This window comes from Agelaius tricolor, unplaced genomic scaffold (assembly GCF_023055355.1).
Source record: "Agelaius tricolor isolate 1412-34295 unplaced genomic scaffold, bAgeTri1.0.p SCAF_5, whole genome shotgun sequence".
NCBI lineage: Eukaryota > Metazoa > Chordata > Aves > Passeriformes > Icteridae > Agelaius > Agelaius tricolor.
This window is the reverse complement of record NW_027269265.1, coordinates 12,582,273-12,604,129: the sequence shown is the minus strand read 5'-3', so window position 1 is coordinate 12,604,129 and position 21,857 is coordinate 12,582,273. Positions and strand designations below refer to the sequence as shown.

The 21,857-nt window shown below is 40.8% G+C and overlaps 1 protein-coding gene across 7 annotated transcripts in view; it reads left to right on the top strand.

Annotated features, from left to right (window-relative positions):
* Window positions 1-21,857, top strand: part of EML1 (EMAP like 1) — a 121,648-nt gene that overhangs the window by 39,440 nt on the left and 60,351 nt on the right. For 2 of the 7 annotated variants that reach the window (XM_071426489.1, XM_071426488.1), the window contains exon 1: window positions 2,273-2,542. The exons of 1 other annotated variant lie outside the window; for it this stretch is intronic. In XM_071426489.1, coding sequence (XP_071282590.1) covers window positions 2,476-2,542 — 67 coding nt within the window. In that variant the 5' untranslated portion in view covers window positions 2,273-2,475. Of the gene's footprint in view, window positions 1-2,272; window positions 2,543-21,857 lie in introns of those variants that run through there. 4 more of the 7 variants (XM_071426492.1, XM_071426491.1, XM_071426495.1 and 1 more) reach the window with 2 other exon arrangements.

The following is a 21,857-nucleotide window of genomic DNA, read 5'->3' as shown; positions in this document are numbered from 1 at the left end:
TGTCCCATTGTTCCCACAGCCAGACAGAATTTCTTTTTCATTTCGTGCCTTGTGGTGCAGTTTAGTATAATGAGATTGTTACAGGTCTCAAAATCATTAAATTATGAAAGTGTTTCCCTCTTCTAACCCCTGCTCTTATAGTATAATGGAATCATAACAGCATCTGGAGATTGGAGCTGAGACCATTTTCTGTCACATCTCTGAGCTGATTTGCAGCATGCTGAGCTGAAAGGCTTCACAGACACCATCACTGTTAATTTCAGTGGGAAATCTATTGCAAGGTTTTACATGTTGCATCTCTCTCTAAGAAGAGATTAGATTTGAGTTTCTAAGTGACTTTCAGTTTCTATTCTCTGAAATGGAGCCGCATTGCCTCTTTCTGGCCTTTCTCCTACTTTGACAAATCTCATAAAAGTTACTGGGCATTACCTTCTCTTATCTTTGTAGCAATCTCTCTGACAACACAGTTTTTACTACAAACATAATACTTTTAAATAGCATAGGTTAAATATTTTTGTTTTCCAAACCTTACACATCAGAGGGAGGTAGAGGTTAAAGTAACATTGACATCTTATGCCAAGCACACGTCTTGTCTCAAGATGGTGGAAAATAAGCACATTAAAACATTTCTCAACCTCAAAAATAATATCCAAATGATGGCAATAATGTTTTAAAATGAAGGAAATTCTTAATCAGAATTTTTACTGAAAATGAGCTTCACTTTTCTTTTGTTGCAACTTGTCTACCAAAAATCCCATATGTCTTTCTGTGTGTGTACAGTGTTTTAGAATAATATAGCATCTTTGAAACATTTGATGGCTTATGAATGAGAAAACCTAAATACTCAGTATTAATTTTCAAGATTAGAATGAATCATGACTTATTTAAAACACTGATTACCTATATGCTTTTGTATTTTTGAAGTAATTTTCTATTTTTTTTAAATCTCTGGTTTTGATTTTTTTGTTAAATATAACACCAAACTACCACAATTTTCTGTTATTTATAGCTCACAGCTATAAAATGCAGTTGGTTTTGTCTGATACAATTTAAGCACATCAGGCTGGGTAAGTGCTTGTGCTGCAGATGACTTCAACTCTACCAGTATTGGCACTGGCAATTCAGGAGGGAGCACTTTTCACTCTGCTTTAACATGGAACTGATATCTCTGCCTAATTTTATAGCATACTTTTGTGTTAGCACTGCCATGGTTTATGGTTGGTGAAAAGACTCACATATACCAAACCCACGCCTGTAAGTGGATCCACATGATGGAACTGCCATGCAAAAAGCTCCTGGAAGGACTGGGGACTGAAGGCATGATTTTTTTTGGCATTTTTCAAGCTGAAAGGTGCTATAGATGTGCAATGAACTATTTCCCTTGTGTCTCTTGAGGAGCTTGGACTAAAAATGTCTTTCAGTCACTGGACACTTCAACATTCTTGGCACAGAAATTGAAGCCCAAAATGCATCAAATAATTTTACAATATTACTAGCCACCAGTTTTGGACCACCACTTCACCTCAACACAAACGGACATTATGAATATATCTAGACAAAAATATGTTTAATAGTGAAAGCTATTTTAGTATCCTGTATTGGGAAAGGGTATCACTCTTCGAACTACATAGTTTAAACTGTGGCGTAAGGAATCACAGTGTGTATAATTCTTTTTGGTTTTGTAAGAGAGCATCAACTACAATGTTATCGTGATAGCTCCATCCTGTAGCCAGGAGAATCGCCGCTGACATCAGCGGAGGGCAGAAGGTGCAAATACAGGCAGGCTGTTGCTTCAGAGGAAGAAACGAGAGGAGCCTGGGCTTAGGCAGCCGAGTGCAGAGGCAGCAGGGAGGGATGCTGAGGCTGTGTCCGCGGGGCTGCCCGGCTGCACTGCAAAACCCCTGCCCCGCATCCCGCCCTGACCGAGCCCATCCACGGTGGTACTTGGGGTTAATCCCCGGGTTATGGGCGGGCATCTCCCGCCGCAGGGTCGGGCAGCGTCTCTGCTCCGCCCCGGCCCGATCGGGACACCCGGTCTCGCCGGGCCTCGCGTTCCGGCGGCGGCAAAGCCCCGGGCAAGGCAGAGGGACTCGGCAGCTCGTCCTTCTCTCAGCCGCGGCTCGGAGCCGGCGGCTCCGCCGAGGAGAGATGGCCGAGCCGGCCGAGGGACGCGGCTCCGCTCTCGCCCCGCCGCCCCGGGGTCCCCCCCGCCTCCCGGGCCGCGCCGTGCCGGCGGCCGCCCCGCCCCGCCCCGCCCCGGCCCGCCCCGTGGCTCTCCCCCCGCGCTCGGCGGCGAGCGGAGCGGAGCGGCCGCCGCCCCAGCCGCGGCGGAGTGAATGGGTTGCCATGGCAACTGAGTGAGGCAGGCAGCGAGGCCGCCGCGGCCCCAGCCGCCTCCGCTCCGCAGCGTGTGGGCGAGCAGGCAGCGGGCGGCCGCCGGGACAGCCGAGGGGACGCCGGGAGCGCAGCGGCAGGATGGAGGACGGCTTCTCCAGCTACAGCAGCCTCTACGACACCTCCTCGCTGCTCCAGTTCTGCAACGGTAAGGGCGGGGGCCGGCCCCGGCGAGCGGCGGGGTCCCGGCGCTCCGGCGGGGCGGAGGCGGAGGCCGGCGCGGGGAAGGCAGCGCCGGGAGCGGGCCTGGTCCGGGGCTGCCGGCGGCGTCTCCGCCGCCCAGGGCCGCCCGGCTCCGCGGCGCAACTCGGGGAGAGGAGGAGGAGGAGGGAGGAAACTTCAGCCCCTTCAGCCTCCCCCGTTATTCGGCGGGAAACCTGCCAGCCCTCGGGGCGCCTCTGCGAGCAACTTCTGCACCTCCTTCATGGGAATACGCGGAGATACGTGTGCGTGTGTGGACGGTAGAGATGTCTGTGTGCATCTTCCCCAAAGGCAGATCCGGCAGCTCAAGCGATCGCCCACCGCTGCGTGTCTCCGTCGCGCGTATGCCAACATACACACATATACATATAAATATATATATGTACATATATATAAATAAATATATATCTATGTGTATAAGACTTGTATTTACATGCATGTACAGGGCCGAGCTGCCCGTGGCCCCGGGGGCGCAGTGGGACGCAGGTGTCCTTCAGCCCCCGCTCCCGGAGCCCACCCGGCGCCGCTCTCACCGGCGAAGGGAAGGGCGGTGTGGAGGTGCGAGATGCCTGTGTGGAGTTACCGGAGTTGGCCCGCACTTACTGATTTTTCTTTCTGCTGTTTTTTAAGGTAGGGGTTATTGGAGTGGTGGCGTCACCTGGGTGGCAGCATGACAGGGGAGCTGCCAGGCTGCAGTGATGGGTCGTAAAATAGGAAGGAGATGAGGAACTGCAAGTGTCCTCACAGGCAGTATTGGAGATTGGCCTGCATAGTACTTGGGATTATTCAAGTAGCTGATATTTTCCTTGAGGGAAATAAATCAGCTATTCTAAATATTACAGAGAGTTCTTCATGGTAAACTGTAATCTCAAAATACCTTACTTTGGTACGAATTAATGCTTTCTAGCAGCAAAATTGTGAGCATTCATAATCTCATATTTCATATTTGTGGATCTCTTATTGCTCTACATTTTAGTAATGGTCTCTGCTTTCTACTGCTGTCTGAACAGCTGGAGTCAGGTTCATACAAAATTGCTTCATGACAGCAACTGCATCAGACATAGCTGCCTCTTTCCTTGGAAGCTGTGAAGATGACAAATTTCACATTATTTTCGTTGTGGTGTGGTGCAATAAAGGGACAGATTTGCAGAAAACTCTGATATGTGTGGACCTGGAGATTGTGGGAGCAGTTTTTTTAGGGCAGCAGGAGTTGTGTGTGTGGGCATTGTGCAGTGACACCCTATTTTTGGAGCTCCTCAGGAGAGAAAACTATGACTATGTATGGGGGTTGTACACTAATAGCAGATGCCTGTTTTGCCTAAACTTAATAAATATTTCATTGTAAGTGTTTTTAATGAGGAAGCATACAGCAATGTGTTTCAAAGTTTATACTCTAATCCATTTATAAGCAAGCTATCTTCCTACCAAAATCCCTGGACTTTGCTTTTACAGTGGTCATGATAGTAGCCTGCATGTGGGAGCAGAAGGAGAGTTGCATTACTTTCCAAATAGTTTGAAAAAGCAGAGTAGCTTATTCCTGTGGACTGTCCCTTGTGTTGATTTGGTAACTCTGAGCACCTATTATACTTGATGGAAATAAACCATATGTATTTATACTGTACATAGGTTTTAAAATCTTAGCAAATTCATTATTATTATATTTTGGAATTTGTTTCTAGAACAAATCACTTGCTTAGCTTTGTCTCATTGTAGATAATGACCTCAAGGGCTGTTGTAAGTTTGTATTATTCTCTGCTTATAAAAGAAAGTGGTTGAGTTCAGAAGCCCTTCATTTTACAAGTTATCTTTAGTGAGACTATATGAAATGAGATGAGAAATAAAAGATAATCAAGCCTTTGATTACAGCCTTGAGGTAATCAGGTATTTCACACATGACCCATGAGGAAGAAAATACAAATAGAAGATGCTAGTGAGGGTTTTGAGGTTGAAAAGTGGTAAATAAAATTGCATTACAGGAAAGTAGAAAGCTCTTGCATGTATAATGGGCACTATGAAAAATGATGTGAAGTTGGGAGTGGGGCAGACATACAGAAGAAACCAAACAAAGCAAGTGAGTGGTAGAGATAGAAAGACAATATGATTTTAGTATATGGTAAAGTGACATACAGACTGGCTGGTAAGCACTCAAAGTGGTCACTGTTGTATGCTGTAAAGGCTCCTGTTCTGAATAGGATTAATTTTAGTTGTACAAGAAAAGACTTGATGGAATTTTCTGGTGCTCTCAAACAGAATAAAGGATAAAGAGATTGCCCGTATGTATTGTTTCAAAAGATGAGGATGTAAAGGCTGTGCTCCTGAAAAGATATCTGTGGGTCACCTCTAGGGTAGTAAGCAAGGTCTGTCCTGGGCCAAGGATGGCTGCAGCTTCTGCCACTTGTCAGTACTTTCTCCTTGTTTGGAGTGGGTGGGAGCCCAAGAGGGGACAGGGAGGGAGGGAGCAGTGATGGGCAGGAGGCTGTGATGGGGATGAGGGAGCAGGACCTTGACTGGTGGAAGGCCTGGTCAGGGAGAAAAAAGTTAATACAAGAGCAGACTTGCCCCAGAGTTGCTCCTTTCTTTCTAGAAAGGGCACTGGGTTCAGGAGAAGAATTTGGGTCTTCACTCATATGCAGATTTAGTTTGCATGATTATTTAGTAATGTGTTTTTACGGCTTGTGATGTGTAAAAAAGAAGGTAAATGGAGAAAGAAGGGAGAGAAGAAAGAGGGTGAGGCAAATATGTTAGTTTTGAGCTGCATGTCTAAAATCTAGGGCAAATATTTAGCACAGCTAGTTCAAAGACACCTACTTTCTTCAAACTCCTTTTTACAGAATAGTAAAGCTACAGTTGGCATTGGAGAAACATTGTTTTAATGAACACGAGTGTCAGTCTGAGATAACATCAAAGCAAGAAATACAAACTTCCAATGTGATTTTAGGCAATTTATTTCATTATTGATGCCTTAGTTTCCTTAGTTGTAAACTAAGCAGAAAGTACATGCCTGCTCTGGAGGAGTTTATCATATTTATTGATTAGTTTGGTATCTCCCTCTTCAGTTTCAGAGGACAGTCTTCAGATGCACAGAATGTTTTGTTAGTTGCTCTGCCTGTTCTGTTTATTTTTAAGAAAGACACTAAAATAACTCCTCTTAAAGCTCAAGGACAGTTCTCAACTTACTTGTCACTTTCCAGGTAATGAAGGACTCTGTTGGTTTATTTTGCATGTTGTAAAATAAAGCTTAGATAATATTAAGTGTGCCTGGTTATAGATACCTTTCTTGGTATAGAAGTTACTTTTAGGTAGAAAGCCAGTATGTTTATCTACAGTCAATCAGGTTGTTAGTCATGTGTTATTTAAGCTGAAGGTAAAAGTGGAAGGATACTGATAAGGCAAGATAGTGTTGAGGTTTTTAGCATCTGCTTAAAAACTGGTGGAGAGAACCATGCTGGACATGAAACACTGCCAAACAAGACACATACTGGAATTAGAGACAGTGCTCATCTCACCCCCAGCTGCTTTACTAAGCTGCAGCTGTGATCAGTTTGGGAATCTGATCACAGCTGATCAGATTCCCAAAATCAGACAGGTTTTGGAAGATTACAGACAGGTTGGGAAGACACGAAGGGTGTGGGCAGAGTTTTGTGGGTGCTCTGACCACAAATCCCTATCTATCTATTCTCCATCTATTTACACAGCCTTCAGCACAGTAATTGCTCTGGGCAGGATTATTAGGTATTTGAAATGTAAAGGGTGAAATCTGGGATTCCTGCAAAATGCCTCTGTAGACTTAAAGATGGAAGTGAAAATTTATCCATGATTTCTTTGGAACTTGTAGCATCTTTTAAATGTCCTTCATGTGGCTACTGGGAAAATCATAGCTGTCAAATGGCCATTCCTGCAACTACAAATGCCTTGTTTGACAGAAGCTTCAACTTCAGAGTATCTGGGTAAAGCAGTAAAAAAAAAGTGTGAAACATTATTTCTAAATGAAATTTATATATTTGGCAAGGGACTCCGTAATATTAATTACAGTTCTGTTTAACAGATTACGTGAAGTTTAATTGTTAGTAAAAAATTTAGAGTTAGAGAAAAATTTAAGTTGATACAAACTATGCTGTAATTTATCTTTTTAAAAGAGCAGAATAATCACAGGATATGTAGAGCTGGAAGGGACCCACAAGGATCACTGATCATCCAACTCTTAGCCCTGCACAGGACCATCCCCAAGAGTCACACCATGTGCCAAGAGCATTGTCCAGGCACTTCTTGAACTCTGTCAGGCTCCTGGGGAGCCTTTTCCAGTGCCCAGCCACCCTCTGGGTGAAGAACCTTTCCCTGATGTCCAACCAAACTTCCCTTGACACAACTCCAGGCTCTGCCCTCTGGTTCTGACACTGCTCACTGCAGTGGCTGCCTGTCCTCTTGCCCTCATGAGGAAGTTGTAGACTGTGATGAGGTCTCAGTCTCCTGTTCTCCAGGCTGAACAGACCAATAATAAAAAACTTCTTAAAAATTAATGGCTCCTTTTGGCTCCCTCCCCCCAAAATCACATTAAGATTTTTGACAGGTAGTAGCTTTGATAACTGTCAGTCACGCTTAAGTCACGAAAAGTAAATTGTGTGACTCAGTTCTTTTCAGTCTATTTATGGTTTGAATCTTCTGTTTCTGAAGATTTCTTGAATCTCCTCCATTCCTGAAAACAAATTGAACATGTGTACCTCTTCTCTCTGACTCCTGTATCTGCAAGTGGAGCAGTGCCTGTGAGCGAGGAAGTGAGTACCACAAACAGGAAATCTGTATGGACAGTATTATTCTGGTGGTTGTCTCTTTTTTCCCATTTGACTCTCACACTTCCTCTCCTTAACCTTCCTAAATGCAGCCACATCTTCCTACAGCTGGACCAAAGTCACACAATATGGAATGGGTTAGGGAAGGAACAATGGTAAGTTGAGCCTTGTAGCTTTCAGGGCACCAGTTCAAATCTGTCAAGGGCTGGAAGAGACTGGAATTTGTTTTACTGTGATCACTTCCTAGCAATAATGCAAAACAAAATTGGATTTAATTCAGTGTTCACTGGGCAGATTCATGCCCTCTGTGTAGGATAAGGTGTTGCAAGCATGTTCAAAAAGATGTTGCAAATATGTTAATAGCATTACTCATGTTGTTTTTCTCAGAAGTCAAAAACAACACAGTCAGAGAAACAAATGAGGCTTTCCCATGTTTCATCTCTAGACCTCTTCTCTCCAGAACAGCAGCATGTTTTGAACTCAGGAATGGAGGCCATGCTCCACTTGAAGTGTCTACCAGTTTTGTAGGACAGAAGATTTTATTACCTTAGACAGCATTGCTTAGACAGCATTTTATTAATTTTTCTTTCAGTGAGATTTGTTCTGGCTCTTGCAGTCAAGCTCTTAAAGGAAATGCTGAATTGGACTCTACATTAAGTGTCAGTTTTATGTATTTTGGGCTATACGGAGTGGAATTGGTTCTAGAATATTTTTCTTCGCTACTGGAGTAAAGGGGAGGGAGAGGTGGCATACAGAAACACTTTTTTTTGTTGGTATGTGCAGTAATTGAATGCAGAATAAATCAGTATGCTATGAATTAAAAATAACTTGCTGCAATGGACACTTGCACAATATATATTGTTAGCCTATTAGAGCTCAAAATATTATTGCTAATAAGACACTATATAAATAAACTGAATTTGTTGCCCTTTAATTAGCTATTTATTTCCAAAACATGAATTATTAATACTTGTGCTAGTCATGAGTGGTGTTAATTATAGTTACTGGAATTTAATTTTTTTTTCCTTTTTTTCTTTTTTTAACTAAGCTTCTAAAAACAAATGAAAATGTAGACCAGTCATGAGAGAATCCTCTAGTGATAGTTAAACCTCAACAGAGAATCTGTGTCAGTGTTAGCAATATGGAGAGAAACTACAAGTATCAAGTATTTTATCATGAATAAAACAACATACAGAATTGCAAATTAAAGCATTGGGCTCTCAGCAGAAAAACATGCTTTATCTGATCTTCAAGGAGTTTTTAAAAAATTTAATAGTACTTTACGGAGCTGGTAAAATATATGTTTTAAGTTCTAATTAAAAATAGCAAATCTGAAATTCCTTTATTGAACCTTAAAACACATGCAAATAATTCAAATAAGATTAAAATTATATTAAAAGTACATTATTAAAAAGTGAATATACGTGAGGAGACAGTGAGGGAGCGCACCAGTCAGTGACATACATTTTAATAGGTTTTATTCTGACTTCCCTCTTCTTTCTCCTTTCCTTAGGAATTTAAGATGAAAATTTTAAAGTTGGTGTGCAGTTCTTTTGTCAAGAGAAGTTTTGTGAAGCTGTAATAAAGAACCTGTCTTTTGATCTCTAAAATCTTGGGGATGATGAGAGAGAATAAGTAGGAAGGTTGTATGAAATGGTGTAATGAGTACATTTTATGTTGGGTGCTTGCTCTTTGCAAATGACACTAATTGGGCAACCATAAGGACTTGTGAAAGCTTAAAGGGAGTGCAAAAGGAGCTGTGGATGATGCTCTTCTTCCACGAATCACAATTTAAAATGTTCGCCCATTACATAATTAAAATGTGGAAGTAGCTCCCTGAGGTTTTTTAGGGAGATGGGGTGGGGATAATGATATGTTAACATGATTTCACTAAATTAATCCTTTAGAAAGTAATTAAGTGAGATTGTCCACACTCCATTACTTCCAAAGGGTAAAATCTGACATGGTCCATCATATTCTCATCTTGCTTTGAAATGACTGATTGTTGAATAAATATATTATATTCATTTGAAAACTAGCATTGGAGACCTCTAGCACTGTTTTTAGGTATTGTGGAATGTAGAAACTAATCACCTTTTTGGATTTAAAATCTGAAATAAACACTTCATTGTGATAAAAGCAGTTTGCATTTCTTAACGGTATAGGCCCAGTATTTGATTGGAAACTTACGTCAAGATTCCTGCAAACAGGAGTGAAGAAATGCTTTCTGGATTTAAGTATGACTTCTATAATCTGTTGCAGGCCAATATGTGAAGCATTGCTATTGGCTTTTAGTCATCTGAGAACAGAGTGTGAACAGGAGCCTAAGCTAAGCTTTGAAAAGTGAGGTTCCTAAGATGCAGAATAGATGAACACATGTCGATATGTAAATAGAGAAACAATCTTTGTTTCAAGCTAGTAAAGGCAAATATTTTCAAATTAAAACTTTGTAATGAACCTTGTGTTTTATGAAAATTACATCTTTCTGTTTCTTACAACTGTGTTGAAAAACAGCAGACTGAAACAGCCTTTGACATTTCCCAGTGCACCTCCTGTACACTCAAGTGAGGCTAACTGGGCACTGGTGTCTAGAATTTCCTTGAGGTTGTTAAAGGTTTCTGTACCCTGAAGTCAGAAGCATTAGGAGCAGCTCTTACTTTATTTTTTTCCTTTGGTGAAAAAAAAATCCCTGTGAAACCTGAGAAAGATCCTGACAGAGAATTTCATATTTATTTTATGCTTACCAAAACCAATTACTGAAATGCAGCATTTCACAATCTGTTTTACCCAGACCTGTTGCTGCCTGGAAAGCATCCTTCCATCTCCCACATGGAGATGCTGCTTTACAGAGCTTGCAGGATGTGGCAGGTGGGTCCCTGTGCTGGAGCAGGTACAGTGTGTGTTACCCACGTTGTCTCAGTGCTCAGTGCCCCATGAACAGCACGGTGCCCCAGGGTGGCTTCTTGGAGGTGACCGAGCTCTGTGCCTACATGGGTGGTCCAGCAAGGCTGGCTGGGCCACAGGGGGCAACGAGGTCTTTATCTAAACTGATAAAAACCTTACAGGCATTAGCATATTCTGAGGCTCAGGCCAGCCTTTATTCAAACCAGTGTCTGCATTCCTGCCTTTTTGCTTTACAGCTTCCAAATGCAAGCCAAAATTATGGGGCAGTGGCAGACAGGACTATGTTTACATGATCTGAAAAATCAAGCCATCGTTTTTAGGTTACTAACTGTGAACCTAAACATTGAATTTTGAATTAATTAAATTTTAAAATTGAATTTAATGAGTTTCTATCCATGTATTATATGAGGCAGTGTAATAAACCTCAGTGTAACACAGTAAATAATTACTGATGTGATGATGGGGTAAGAAGCAAAATCCAGACAACATGCAGGTGATAGAAATTTAATTGTGGACTTCAATAGGACTGAACTTTGAAACTCTGGAAATGATCATGGCAAAGTCCAGTTGAATCTAAAAAAATGAGTGGTCTTAGAAATTTTGGTTCTCGTAGTAAAATATGTATCTATTGTAATTTAGTGAACTCTGTAAATGCCATGCAGGGAAGGAGGTGTGAGGGTAGGTTCTTGCTTTTTCTCCCTTTCATGCTAGATAGTGTGAGAAGTCCTTGTGGTAGCTGTATTTCAGTTTGGAAATAAGTGATTTCCCTTGTGTTCAGAGGTTTTAATGAACTAATGAGGGGTCCTTTGGAACTAAACATTTTACACGATTTTTAAGTTAAGCATTTCTATGTTTTGCAAGGCTCGAGGTCTTTCTCTACTGAGAAGTGAGAAAAGATCCATTTATAAACTTGGGGGGATGGTGTGTGGTCCAGCAGACCCCTGGTGTAGGGGCATACAGATAAGCCTTTTCTTGACTGGTGTACTGCAGGCTCTTGCAGCTGAAGGGCTGCATTCTTAAAAGAGCAATAAGGTGCACTGGCTCTGTGATGCTGCACTTCAGCACCTGCTATGTCCACCTTAGCAGGAACTGTGGGACAAGAGAAAGAAATCTGTAAAGCAAAACAGTTTGTGGTGAGGGCTGGGGTATCCAGTGTCTCTGCATTCACTGTGGGCTAGCTCTAACCTAATGCCATGTACCAAACACACTTCAGCACTGGAGCTGTGTTGCTGGAGTGCTCTCCCAAGACTTGACCTCTCTATGAGCCAAAGAGGGGCGATGGGTGACAAACACTGAATAAGCATCTTTGGGAACAAACTGAAATATGTATAGGGAGCTGTGGCAGCTAGAGCTGGGGCAGTTGAATTGTCATAGTATTTTAGAGATGTTTTCTCCCACTCTCTAGTCTTTAACCATTGCTCATTCTGATTTGGGAAGTAACATGGTCAGTACACCAACATAGAAGTTGCTTCCTTGATGTTCTGTCCTGGTTTTCTTGAGAAGAGATTTTTAATATTGTGAACAAGGGACCACAGGACTTGTGTTGGTCTTGAGCACTTCCTTAGGTCTGAAGATTTTTTTAAATGGTTTCTCTGTCAGAAAGATCACTATGAGTGTTGAGCATGTTCAGAACAAAAAATTGAAAACTCTGGACTTCTTTATTTTGAGCAAGTTTTAATGGATCGGACAGAGCTAAAATTAAGGCTTTGCATTTACAACAGTTCTGCTTTACTGAAAAATCTAAGCCCAGTCATTTTTAAGGCAGAAAGAGGGGAAGGAATATGGGTGTGTCAGTCTACCTGTCCTTTTTGTTTTTTAATAGCTTGGTGTTTCCATCTCTGGTTTTAAAGCTGAATAAACAGGATACAAATCGTAAGGGCTTTGGTTATCTGGGGTTCCCTCCCCAGATTGTTACTGATTATTGTGTGATGGCTTTTGCTTAGATAGTTTTTGCTGTATTGGATGACCTGTTGTTTGAAAGACTTAGGATAAGCATGTTATCTGTGCAAACCTGAAAAAATATGGTTCTGACTATCACACCAGTAGTATTTCAGAACAAATTTATAGCTGAATTACATCGTTAGTTATTTGGATGGTATTTCAGCTTTCTTTTATGATCTGGAGGCTTTGTTTTGGTTTTAGGAAAGAGTTAAATAACTGAGTTGTGGGATGAAATGTTCAGCTATGGAATTGAAAAATGGTTGCTGTTGTATTAAGTGAATGCTTTGTAACTAAAATTCATGGAAGTTGGAAAACACATTTGTTGGTGTGGTCTCACGAGAGCAATATATTTGTATCTACTCACTCATTTTTTATGGAGCACAGGGTTTTAGGCATTAGGGTGAAACTTTACAGCAGTGAACAGAGTAGTGTGGTTTATTCCAGCATTGCCTCATGTGTAAATTATTTGAGAGATTCTGTTCTGTAGCTGTCAGTTCTGGGTAAGATACTGTTGCTTGTATTTTAGCTTCTTCTGTGAGCACATACCCCCGAGTGATTGATCTGTTTATTTCTAAATTTTGTTTAGATAGGGGGAGTCTATAGCAGGGCAACCTACCACTTCCCACGCTCCCACAGGGACAAGATGAATCAAAAGAACTCTCTCTCCTTTCATCTGCCCTTTTAAAATAAAATGTACCTTGTTTCTGATGCATAGGGATGAAATACAATCATTTTTCTAACTTTGAAGATGAGTAATACTATGTGATAATGTTTCAACTGTTTCAATGAAATGAAAGGATACAAAGTAACATAGATGGGGAGACAAAGGGATGTTAAAGATGACAGGCTCAGTCCTTCAGATGTTATGTGATAAGAGGGTGTATAGTGTTCCTTAGGAGTAAAGGTTAATAAACCAGAGAGCTGTGGGAGCTGGAAGATAGCACTGTAAAATTCAGAAGACAGAGGTTAAGTGGATTCTGATCTTGAGGGCAAACCTGTTGTCCCTGCCCCACTGCCCATTTCCATTTTCACCTGGGGCTGATAAACCACACCACACTGTGCAGCTGCTGAAGGAAGGTCTCATTTCCCCTTCCCTCACTTGCTGTCTGTGGTTTTACCTACTTGATGGACTGAATTGTCAGGAGTTAGTTTAACATGCTAACCTAACAGAAAAAAAATTTAAACCAGGCAGCATCTGTGTGTGGTATTTTGGTTTTGTTTTTGCTGGGTTAGTTTTCTGCCAAGTTGGAGAATTAAATCAGTTTCCAGAGGGAGCAAAAGATAAATTGTAGGAGAGAGGGTGCTGCAGGCAGGCTGGGGGCTTCTAGAATGGCCATTGTGTCTTGTGGAACTGGACCCTTGCTTTTGTCATTGCAGCTGCTTGTGGCACCATGTGTTGCACAGCATCAATAAATTAACCCAAGTTAGAAGTGTTGCCCATCTGTTATGTATTGTAGCAGGTAGAAGTGATCCCCTTCTTTCTGTCTTGTGCCAGGCATAGTGGTGGTAGGCAAACTTTTAAAACAGTGCATAAGGCAGTACAAGGGAGAGACATGCAGCTGCTGAGGACTAATAAAGAGGGAAACTACTTTTTGACTGCTAGAAATATGATTGAAAATTGAATTAAGGTACATAGAGGTAGAAAATTACCTATGCATCATAAATTTAATTTCCATCCACCTAACCCATTCTAAGCAGAGTGAATGAACATAAATTTTTTACCATTAAGATTCCTCTCTTTCTTTGGTGAATGTTTTGGTTTTGTCATTGCTTTTCATGTGTGTCTGTGTGAGTTTTGTTGGTTTTTTCCCTCCCTGGAAACGACAGACCTCAATTTTTTTTTGTAATCCTTTTAATGTGCTCTTCAGAATATGACATCACATTCAATTAAAAAAAGAATCATAGTTAGCCCCAGGCACACAGGTGTACTCAATATTTTTTTTAACTGAAATTTTAATTAGTAATTGAATATTACCTACCTTTTTTCTTGCACTTTGGAAACTTTTAGCTTTGTATTTCTTAGAATTTTCCTTCATAGTTTTGAGATAGAAGTGAAATTTTTATCAAAAGAACAATAATCTCTTCTTTCTTACATTACTTTACTTGGGAACATACTTGTTTCAGGGGTGTGCTCATCAGATTATTCCATAACTTTTCAGGAAAAGACATACCCTAAAACCAGAATTAATCAGTAACAAACATCATCAGTGTGATGCTGCTGCTGTGTTCTCAGAACCAAATCTGGGCATTCTTTTGATTACAGGAGAATCATTGCAAAGAGAAGAGGAAGATCCACAAGATCTCTGTGCATTGAGGAATTTAAACACAAATACTCTTGCAGGAGCTAGTAATCATCTTTGGCAGTCCCATATAGGAAGGCCTGGATTAAAAATTTTGTGCTTGAGAGAGAGTTTACTCTTTTGTTTGTTTACTCTTCGTTGTTTCCAAGAAGATTAAATGGGCCTAAAGCAGCTCCAGTGATTCCTGCAAGGCTATGTAGGATTTTGTGAAGCCCAGAAACCATTTTGTTGATGCTGTGTTATTAACCTTGGTAGTTGTGACTCAGAAGGTTATGAGAGATTTGTGTGCATATTGTTCTAGAAGGTAACTTCAGGGATTTTCCTCCTTTCTAGATTTTATATTTGAGTTTTTAATTTTAAAAAATATTTAGCCTCAGGGAGCCCTCAAAATCTAAGCCTTTTACTGCCTCCTGAATTTGGCAGTTGCTTCTCTTGGTTCAAATCTCTAGGCATGTGTCATGTGAAGCTTTGAAGTAGCTGTTGCCTGGCTGAAGCCTCTCTGGAGGCAAGGAGAAGGATAATAAAGTTTTGACATTTTCTTTCTTTCTGTCATGCAGATATTTTAACAGAAGTGAAACAGCTGATTTTTAGTAAAGACTCTAAAATTACAGAATTGCTAAGATTGTCTCTTTTGTGGTTTGGTTTTAATTTAGAACAATTGCTAAAATCAGTGGTGTGGAAAGCCACATGCATTTTGTCAGTGTTTTAATATCTGGCATTAGGAACTGGTTAATCCATTTAAGTGGAACAAGAGATTCAAGAGGGAGATGTTGCAGCCCAGCCCAACATCTTAGATGTTGCCCAATGGACCATTGACAAATACCAGAAAAGGCAAAGAGAGATATTTGGGTGGGGGCAAAAACCCCAGCAGAAATTTCTCTCTCTTTGTAATTCTGGTTCTGCGTGGTGTCTGCCAGCCCCATGCTCAGTGGGCAAACAATTGCCAAGTCCATGGCAGTCTGTATCCCAAAGAGTGAGCACCTTCACCTTCTGAGCAAGGCTCAGTCTCAGCTCTGCTCCTGTACTTCCCCCAAGAGCTAAATAGATACAGGCCACCTTCTCCTGGCTACTCCTAACTTCTTCCAGTCTGGCTCCCTTAAAAGAAGTGTCTTGTTGTACAGAATAAGAAGTAGGACAATACATCAGGGAGGGAAAAAAGCTATTTCAAACATCTTGATTATGGCATGGTGAAACTCTTTCTGTTTGGGTGTTTCTGGCACACAGCACTTCTGACACTACACTGGTTTGTATTAACTAGGTTTAGTAGATTTAGTAGTGGCTAAAGTACATACAGTGATTTTAAAACAAGTGGTGTCATGCAGCCATTGCTCAGTTTACCAAGCTGTGTTCCTCTGTGCTGCAAAGACTGTGCACTGTGGAAGCTTTATCTTTACTGTAAATGTGGTAGTAAGATTTTTTTGTAGAAACTTGATTTATTTTAAGAAGTGTAAATTATCTGGTTTTACATGCAGTTTATTGGAGTACCTTTTCTTCTGCTGCATAAATAGGTAGACCTATATAAAAATGTAAAGTCACTTTGTGCTGCAAACAGCAATTCTGTAACTCTGCTGACAAGTCAGCAACTTGCACAGTTGTGAAATCTTCCCTTTTCCAGTTATGACTGGGGAAAATTGACATGTTGTTCTTACAAGTCCATGTTACCTGTCCTTTAGCAAGCTGTGGTTGAGCACTGCATACTAAATGTCAGTTATCATGTTGTGCAATCTGTATGAGCAGAATTCCCACTTCCACAGCTGCGGGAGTAGAAATGGGAAGCAGTCAAATAAACTCAGTCCCTCAAGGCTCCTCCCAAGGTGACTGGTGCAGTGCAGTGAGGTCCAGGGAATTCTTCTGACCTTTTGGAGGCACAAACCTTGGGAAACAAATGAGTGTTGTTAAAGCGATGACATCTTTCACATGATAAAAGTAGCAGCTTAAAAAAAAAGCTTTTGACACTTTTGACAGGCTTGCACATAATTAGATAGTAAAAAGAAGGTGTGGGTTGGCATTAGATATGAATGATATGCATGTTCATATCCATTTCTCTTTAAGCAATGTTGTGCTGAAAATGAAGCCCTCTGAACAGTTGTGTAAAGCAAAGGTTTCAAAGTGAAAATGGATTGTATCCATTTGAAATAATTCAAGGGAAGCTGTGGAAAGCTACTGGCACTCTTTTTCTGAATAACTCTTTGCCTCATTAAGAAGTTCTTAAGACAGCATATTATGGGTATAATCTTAGAACTGTGTGCATTGACTTACCAAGTGTCTTATTTATTCACTTTCAAATTAACTTTCAGGAATAATAAGCTTTTTTCTTGCACTGTATGTTCTGAACATTACCCTTACTGCCTTTACAACCTGTCAAGGATGCAGGAAAAAAGCTAAAAGAGAGGGTGATTTTTGTAATTTGCATTGAGAAGGAGGAATGGGAAGGAGTGAAGACAAAGCAGGGCCTTGACCTACCTATAGTGTATGAATTTTGTGATTAGTCCACAAGAAAGTTATATATGGGGAGATACACATAAGGCAGAAGACAATACATGGCATTTAGTATTCCTGTGGGATTTGGGGATCTTCAGCTTAATTTGGCAGGGTGTCATCAGCAGACCAAATGTACTGGTGGCAGCAGAATTGGGTTCAGGCAACTGCCCCTCTCCTATTGCCATGTTTCTGGCTGCTTGCATTGGACTTTGTCCATGTTCTGTGTCCTGTGCCATCTGGGAGCCTGATTCTGTACTTTCCACCTGCACAGTGGATCCCAGCTCTTTCCCACAACAAACAGAGACCCACTCCTACCTGCTGGAGCCCCCTGAGCTCCCAGCCTGGCAGTGCTGCCAGCTCTCTGCAGTATCTGGTGGTGGTGGTCACTCACCCTGTGCCCTGGGACCACGACTCCTGAGTGCAGCTCGGATGTGAAGGTATCCCTGCATGTACTGACTTGAGATATGGGGCAATCTCTTCCATGAAGGAGGGAGCAGCCACAGCTGCCTGTGTGCAGGGATTTGTCTGTGGGCAGTCAAGAGGCAGTTGTGAGGGCCTGGTCTATGCTGGCAGTTTTTCGATATTATTTTCTTTGCAGATTTTTAGTACCATTTTGATTTCCTGAGAGAAGGTCAGGCTGAGTTCTGGAGGATCAGCACTGTTGGGAGGACCCTTTTCCCAGCCCACTGCTGCTCTGTCCTGTTTGCCAGCATCCAAGTCCTTCAGAAATCAGAGGGGAGCTGCCAAAATAGCAGATGTTTCTGCTGAGTGTGCTGTAATCTCTCACAGCACTGATGCTGATCAGGCTTTGTGCACAGGTCTCAGCAGCACAGCTGAATGTCCTCCAGCCTTTGCCATGCCTGACTGAGTAGTCTTTATCCCCACAGGACAGCCCTGACTGAGGGCTGCAGGGCTAGGGCTGGGTAGATTTCACTGATGATAGAGCTAGGGGACACCTTCCATTAGATCAGGTTTCTCAAAATCCCATCCAGCCTGACCTTGAACATTTCTAATAATGGAGCATCTGCAGCTTCTCTGGGCACTCTGTGCTGGTGCCCCACCAGCCACTGAGCAGCTGAAGAGAAGAAGACTCCAGAACCTGCACTATGAGAGGGTAGCCTCCTGCAGAGTTTGTGAGGAAATGCTTTGAAATTCTTGGGACTTGCCTTTTTTCTGCTGTAAGCAGTTGTCCATGAAACAAAATGGGTTTTTTTAAATCATCTGGTACAGATCCATGGATGCCAATGCACTTTCCTGGTTGTTGGTTGTTTTGTTGGTGAAATGGCAAACAGATAGAAAGTTCTAGCACCTCTGGAAAAATTATTAAGCTTACTTTTTTAAGCTCTGGGGAGTAAGAAAATGTATGAACTAAGGCTGAATAATGAAGCTTAAAACAAAACTGGTTTATTCATTTTTATAAGTTTTTTTTAATTATTTAATCATTCCATATAATTTTTGTAGGAATTAGGCCTCATTCCTTTCAGAAGACAGACTTTCCTGGCATCAGATAAATCTGATAAGTGTATTTAATGTGATTTTGAAATGCAGTAAATATGAAACCAGTAAATTTGATGCCCAGTTCAAAAGCCTCTTTTTCATGCAAGGGGAGCTACTAGGGTATTGAGCTACTTTGCAATACAGTAGTAAAAAATATTTTTCTCTATTAATGATTAGGAAAGCAGGAACTATCCCACTCTGTGAATGACTTCTCAAAATGTAGTTTTCAGTTAACTATTTAGGTTTGGGTTTATTCTTGTGTGGATCTTTTGAGGAGCAACTTGTTTGTTTCTTTGCTTTGGGTTTTGTTTTGTTGGTTTTTTTTACTTGATAGTGGACCTACAAAGCTGTCTTGTTCCCATCTAAAAGGAAGAAAAAGAGAGTTGTGGATAGATTTACTTGACTGTGTGACCCCTTTGTCTTAGTGGCACTCACCGCTAGAGCAGTTGCTTGTTGGCTTAAGTGTAACAGGATTCCTGATCAACTGGATCATTTTTCCTTTCTTTTCAACTTTTGGCTTTGCAAATACTGATTGCTTTTGCTTTTGGTGAAGAATCAACATTTGGAAACTGTTACAAATAAGGCCATTGAGAGGGAGGTGTTGGGTCACTGGCTCAGGGACGCTGTAACCTCTGCCATGGAGATCTGTGTATCTTAGCATGAGCCTATGTATTAAGCTTGTTGCTTTTATGTAACTAAATATTTTTGTGAAGAAGCTGTACTGTACTAGGCTTTAATCTTGACTCTCTCATGGTAAAATGAAGGATATTTTGAAAAAGGCATCTCCTGGCTGACGTAAAAAAATTGATGTGCTGTGAGCAGATATTGTTTTCTGAACTATCTCTTCAGTGGAGTTGGGAGAAATGTCTTCCAACCGACTTTCTTCTGTCTCTTGTAAATCTAGTGATTTTCAAGTTCAATGTGGTGCTCAGTTTACAGCCCATGGAAATCACTGCTCTGTGCTGTATTGAGGAAATTTACTGTATCTGAATGTTGTTTAGGACAAATCTTATCGCTGCAATAATCTTTACATACTTGTAGACCACGAATCTATGTTCAGGACCACTTTAAAAATGTTCCTTCTTGAATTGTAAGTAAAGATTGTATTGTTAAACAGTGCCTTTAAAATGCTAAACTCATTTAGTTCAAGTGGCTGCACTTGACCTAACTTGTGCCTGTATTCTTGCATACAGAAGTCTGACTTATGTGCTTTCCACCCACATCCAGAGCTAAGAAAGCATAAGAGAGCTCTTGCCCTAAAACTGAATGGCCATATTAGCCTTAAAGGTTTGTCTTTGCTGATAGGCTCCACCTTATCATGAAGGCTGAGGCTCAGATTGCCATAATCACAGGGCTCCAAGAGCCTTATCAGCCAGGCTTTCTGCAGGGTTTGTTCACACTAGTCCTTCAGCACAGTGCTATTAGGAGATGGCTTTTGGGAAAGGATTTACTCTGCACAGCCATCATCCATCTAATCTCTCGAGTGAAAACTCATACAGGAGAAGTACTGGCTGCCGCCAGAAGGAAATCAGTCCCACAAAGTCCTTGAAGGAGAGGAACAGTCATGAGCCAGGCTCAGCTTGGACCTTGGCCTGAGGCTTGTTCCCAGCCAAGGGCAGACCAGACATCTGCTGACTCTGTCACTTTTACTGAGGGCTCTCCATAGCCCTGGGGAGAGACAATATTGCATTCATTGATCAAAGCATATTTCTAAACTTTTTTCACTCAATGTGAAAGATATAAAATAGTTTATCTCTGTCTCCTCCTCCATGAAAGCCTGAATTTCTTTCAAAAATAGGCAATGTGCGTGCTGTGGCATTGCCAAGTACTGCAGAGGATGGGGCAAGCCTTAGAATACAACTCATTCATTCTCACAGGGTGGCAGGACCACACTTCACAATGTGCTGGGAATGGCATCGCAGCTGGGTGACATTTGTGACAATGCTGTGCACCCTATTGTGGTGAAATAAGAATATGATCTCATGCTAGGGAACCCAATTAAAAATAAAAAGAATGGAAATTGTCTTCTAATGGAATTGTCTCTAATGGAAATTAGAAGAGTCGCATTTTTAACCAAATAATTTTTCAGATTATGTGTGCTTCTCTGTTTCCTGAAATAAACCTGAATTCATTTTTTATTTAAGGATAGCAAATAAAGGGGTTTTTTTCTTCCTTCTCCTAAATAGCCTTAATGCTGTCATCTTCCTGGTTAATGCCAGGACATCAAATATTGTTTCAAATATGGTATCTCTGGCTATGTTTGAGTCCTTGGCAAGGGCAGTTTGTTCTTTCTGCATTTATGTCAGCAAATTTTTTTGCTGGAGAGTGGGAATATGTATTGGGAAGAGTTTACAGTAAGAAAGTATATTGCTAATAATTATATTATTATATCGTATTATATTTGCCAGATTTAAATGGAGGGAAGACTTAATCCTAACTGACGATGAGGATGGACAGTGTGGGTAAAATTCCATTCAGTTATGGGCATTCTGGATGCTTTTTTACCTCTGCCATCCAAGCAAGGCTATCACTAGTTAATTCAAGTACTTCTCACATGCACTAGATTACTGCCTATTCTAGAAAAAAAATTTTGTATTTCTGTTAGAGACAGTACTGAACAAGACAGGTTTTAAAAGATGACTTTTAATAGTTTTCTAAATTTGAAATATTTTTTCCTTTAAATATTTAGATTGTGATTTGTCTTTGTGACAACCTGTAATGAAGCCTAACACTGCATTAATTTCAGAAACTAAAATATTCACGAGGTACAGAGTTCTAAAGAAAAGTCAGACCACTGCTGAAAGTAAAGCCATTTGCTGAGAGCAAGTAGCCAGAGTCTGTGAAAGTGATAAATCTGCTTTAGACATCAATGGCCCCTTCTGCAGGTGCAGGAGGAATCTTTTATTCTCTTTGTATTGTGTCCCTTAGTTTGAGTCTACAGAAAATAATTAATAAAGCTGATTAGCCTTTAAGAAATGTAAATGTAGAATGAAAGTGGTATTTATTTTACAAATAAATGCTATTGATTAGAGGCTGAGATTTTCCAATTCTTATTTCTCAGAGGATACACTTATGAAATAAGATAAAACATAAACTATTTGAAGTTGATAATTATGGATTACTTGCTGTTGATGTAGTCTCAGTTTAGTAAATTTGTAATTTCTTAAGTGGAAAAGTCTTTAATTTATTATGTATTTCTAAAGTTTAATAGTGTTTTCAATTTATTTTTAAATAAACATAGATAAGTAAGATTATAATTTTCATTTAACTGTAGATAATAAAAAAATATAGGTAAAAAGCTAATAGCCCAAGTAAATTTGAGGATCAGTTGTCATTTTAATATTGAATATGG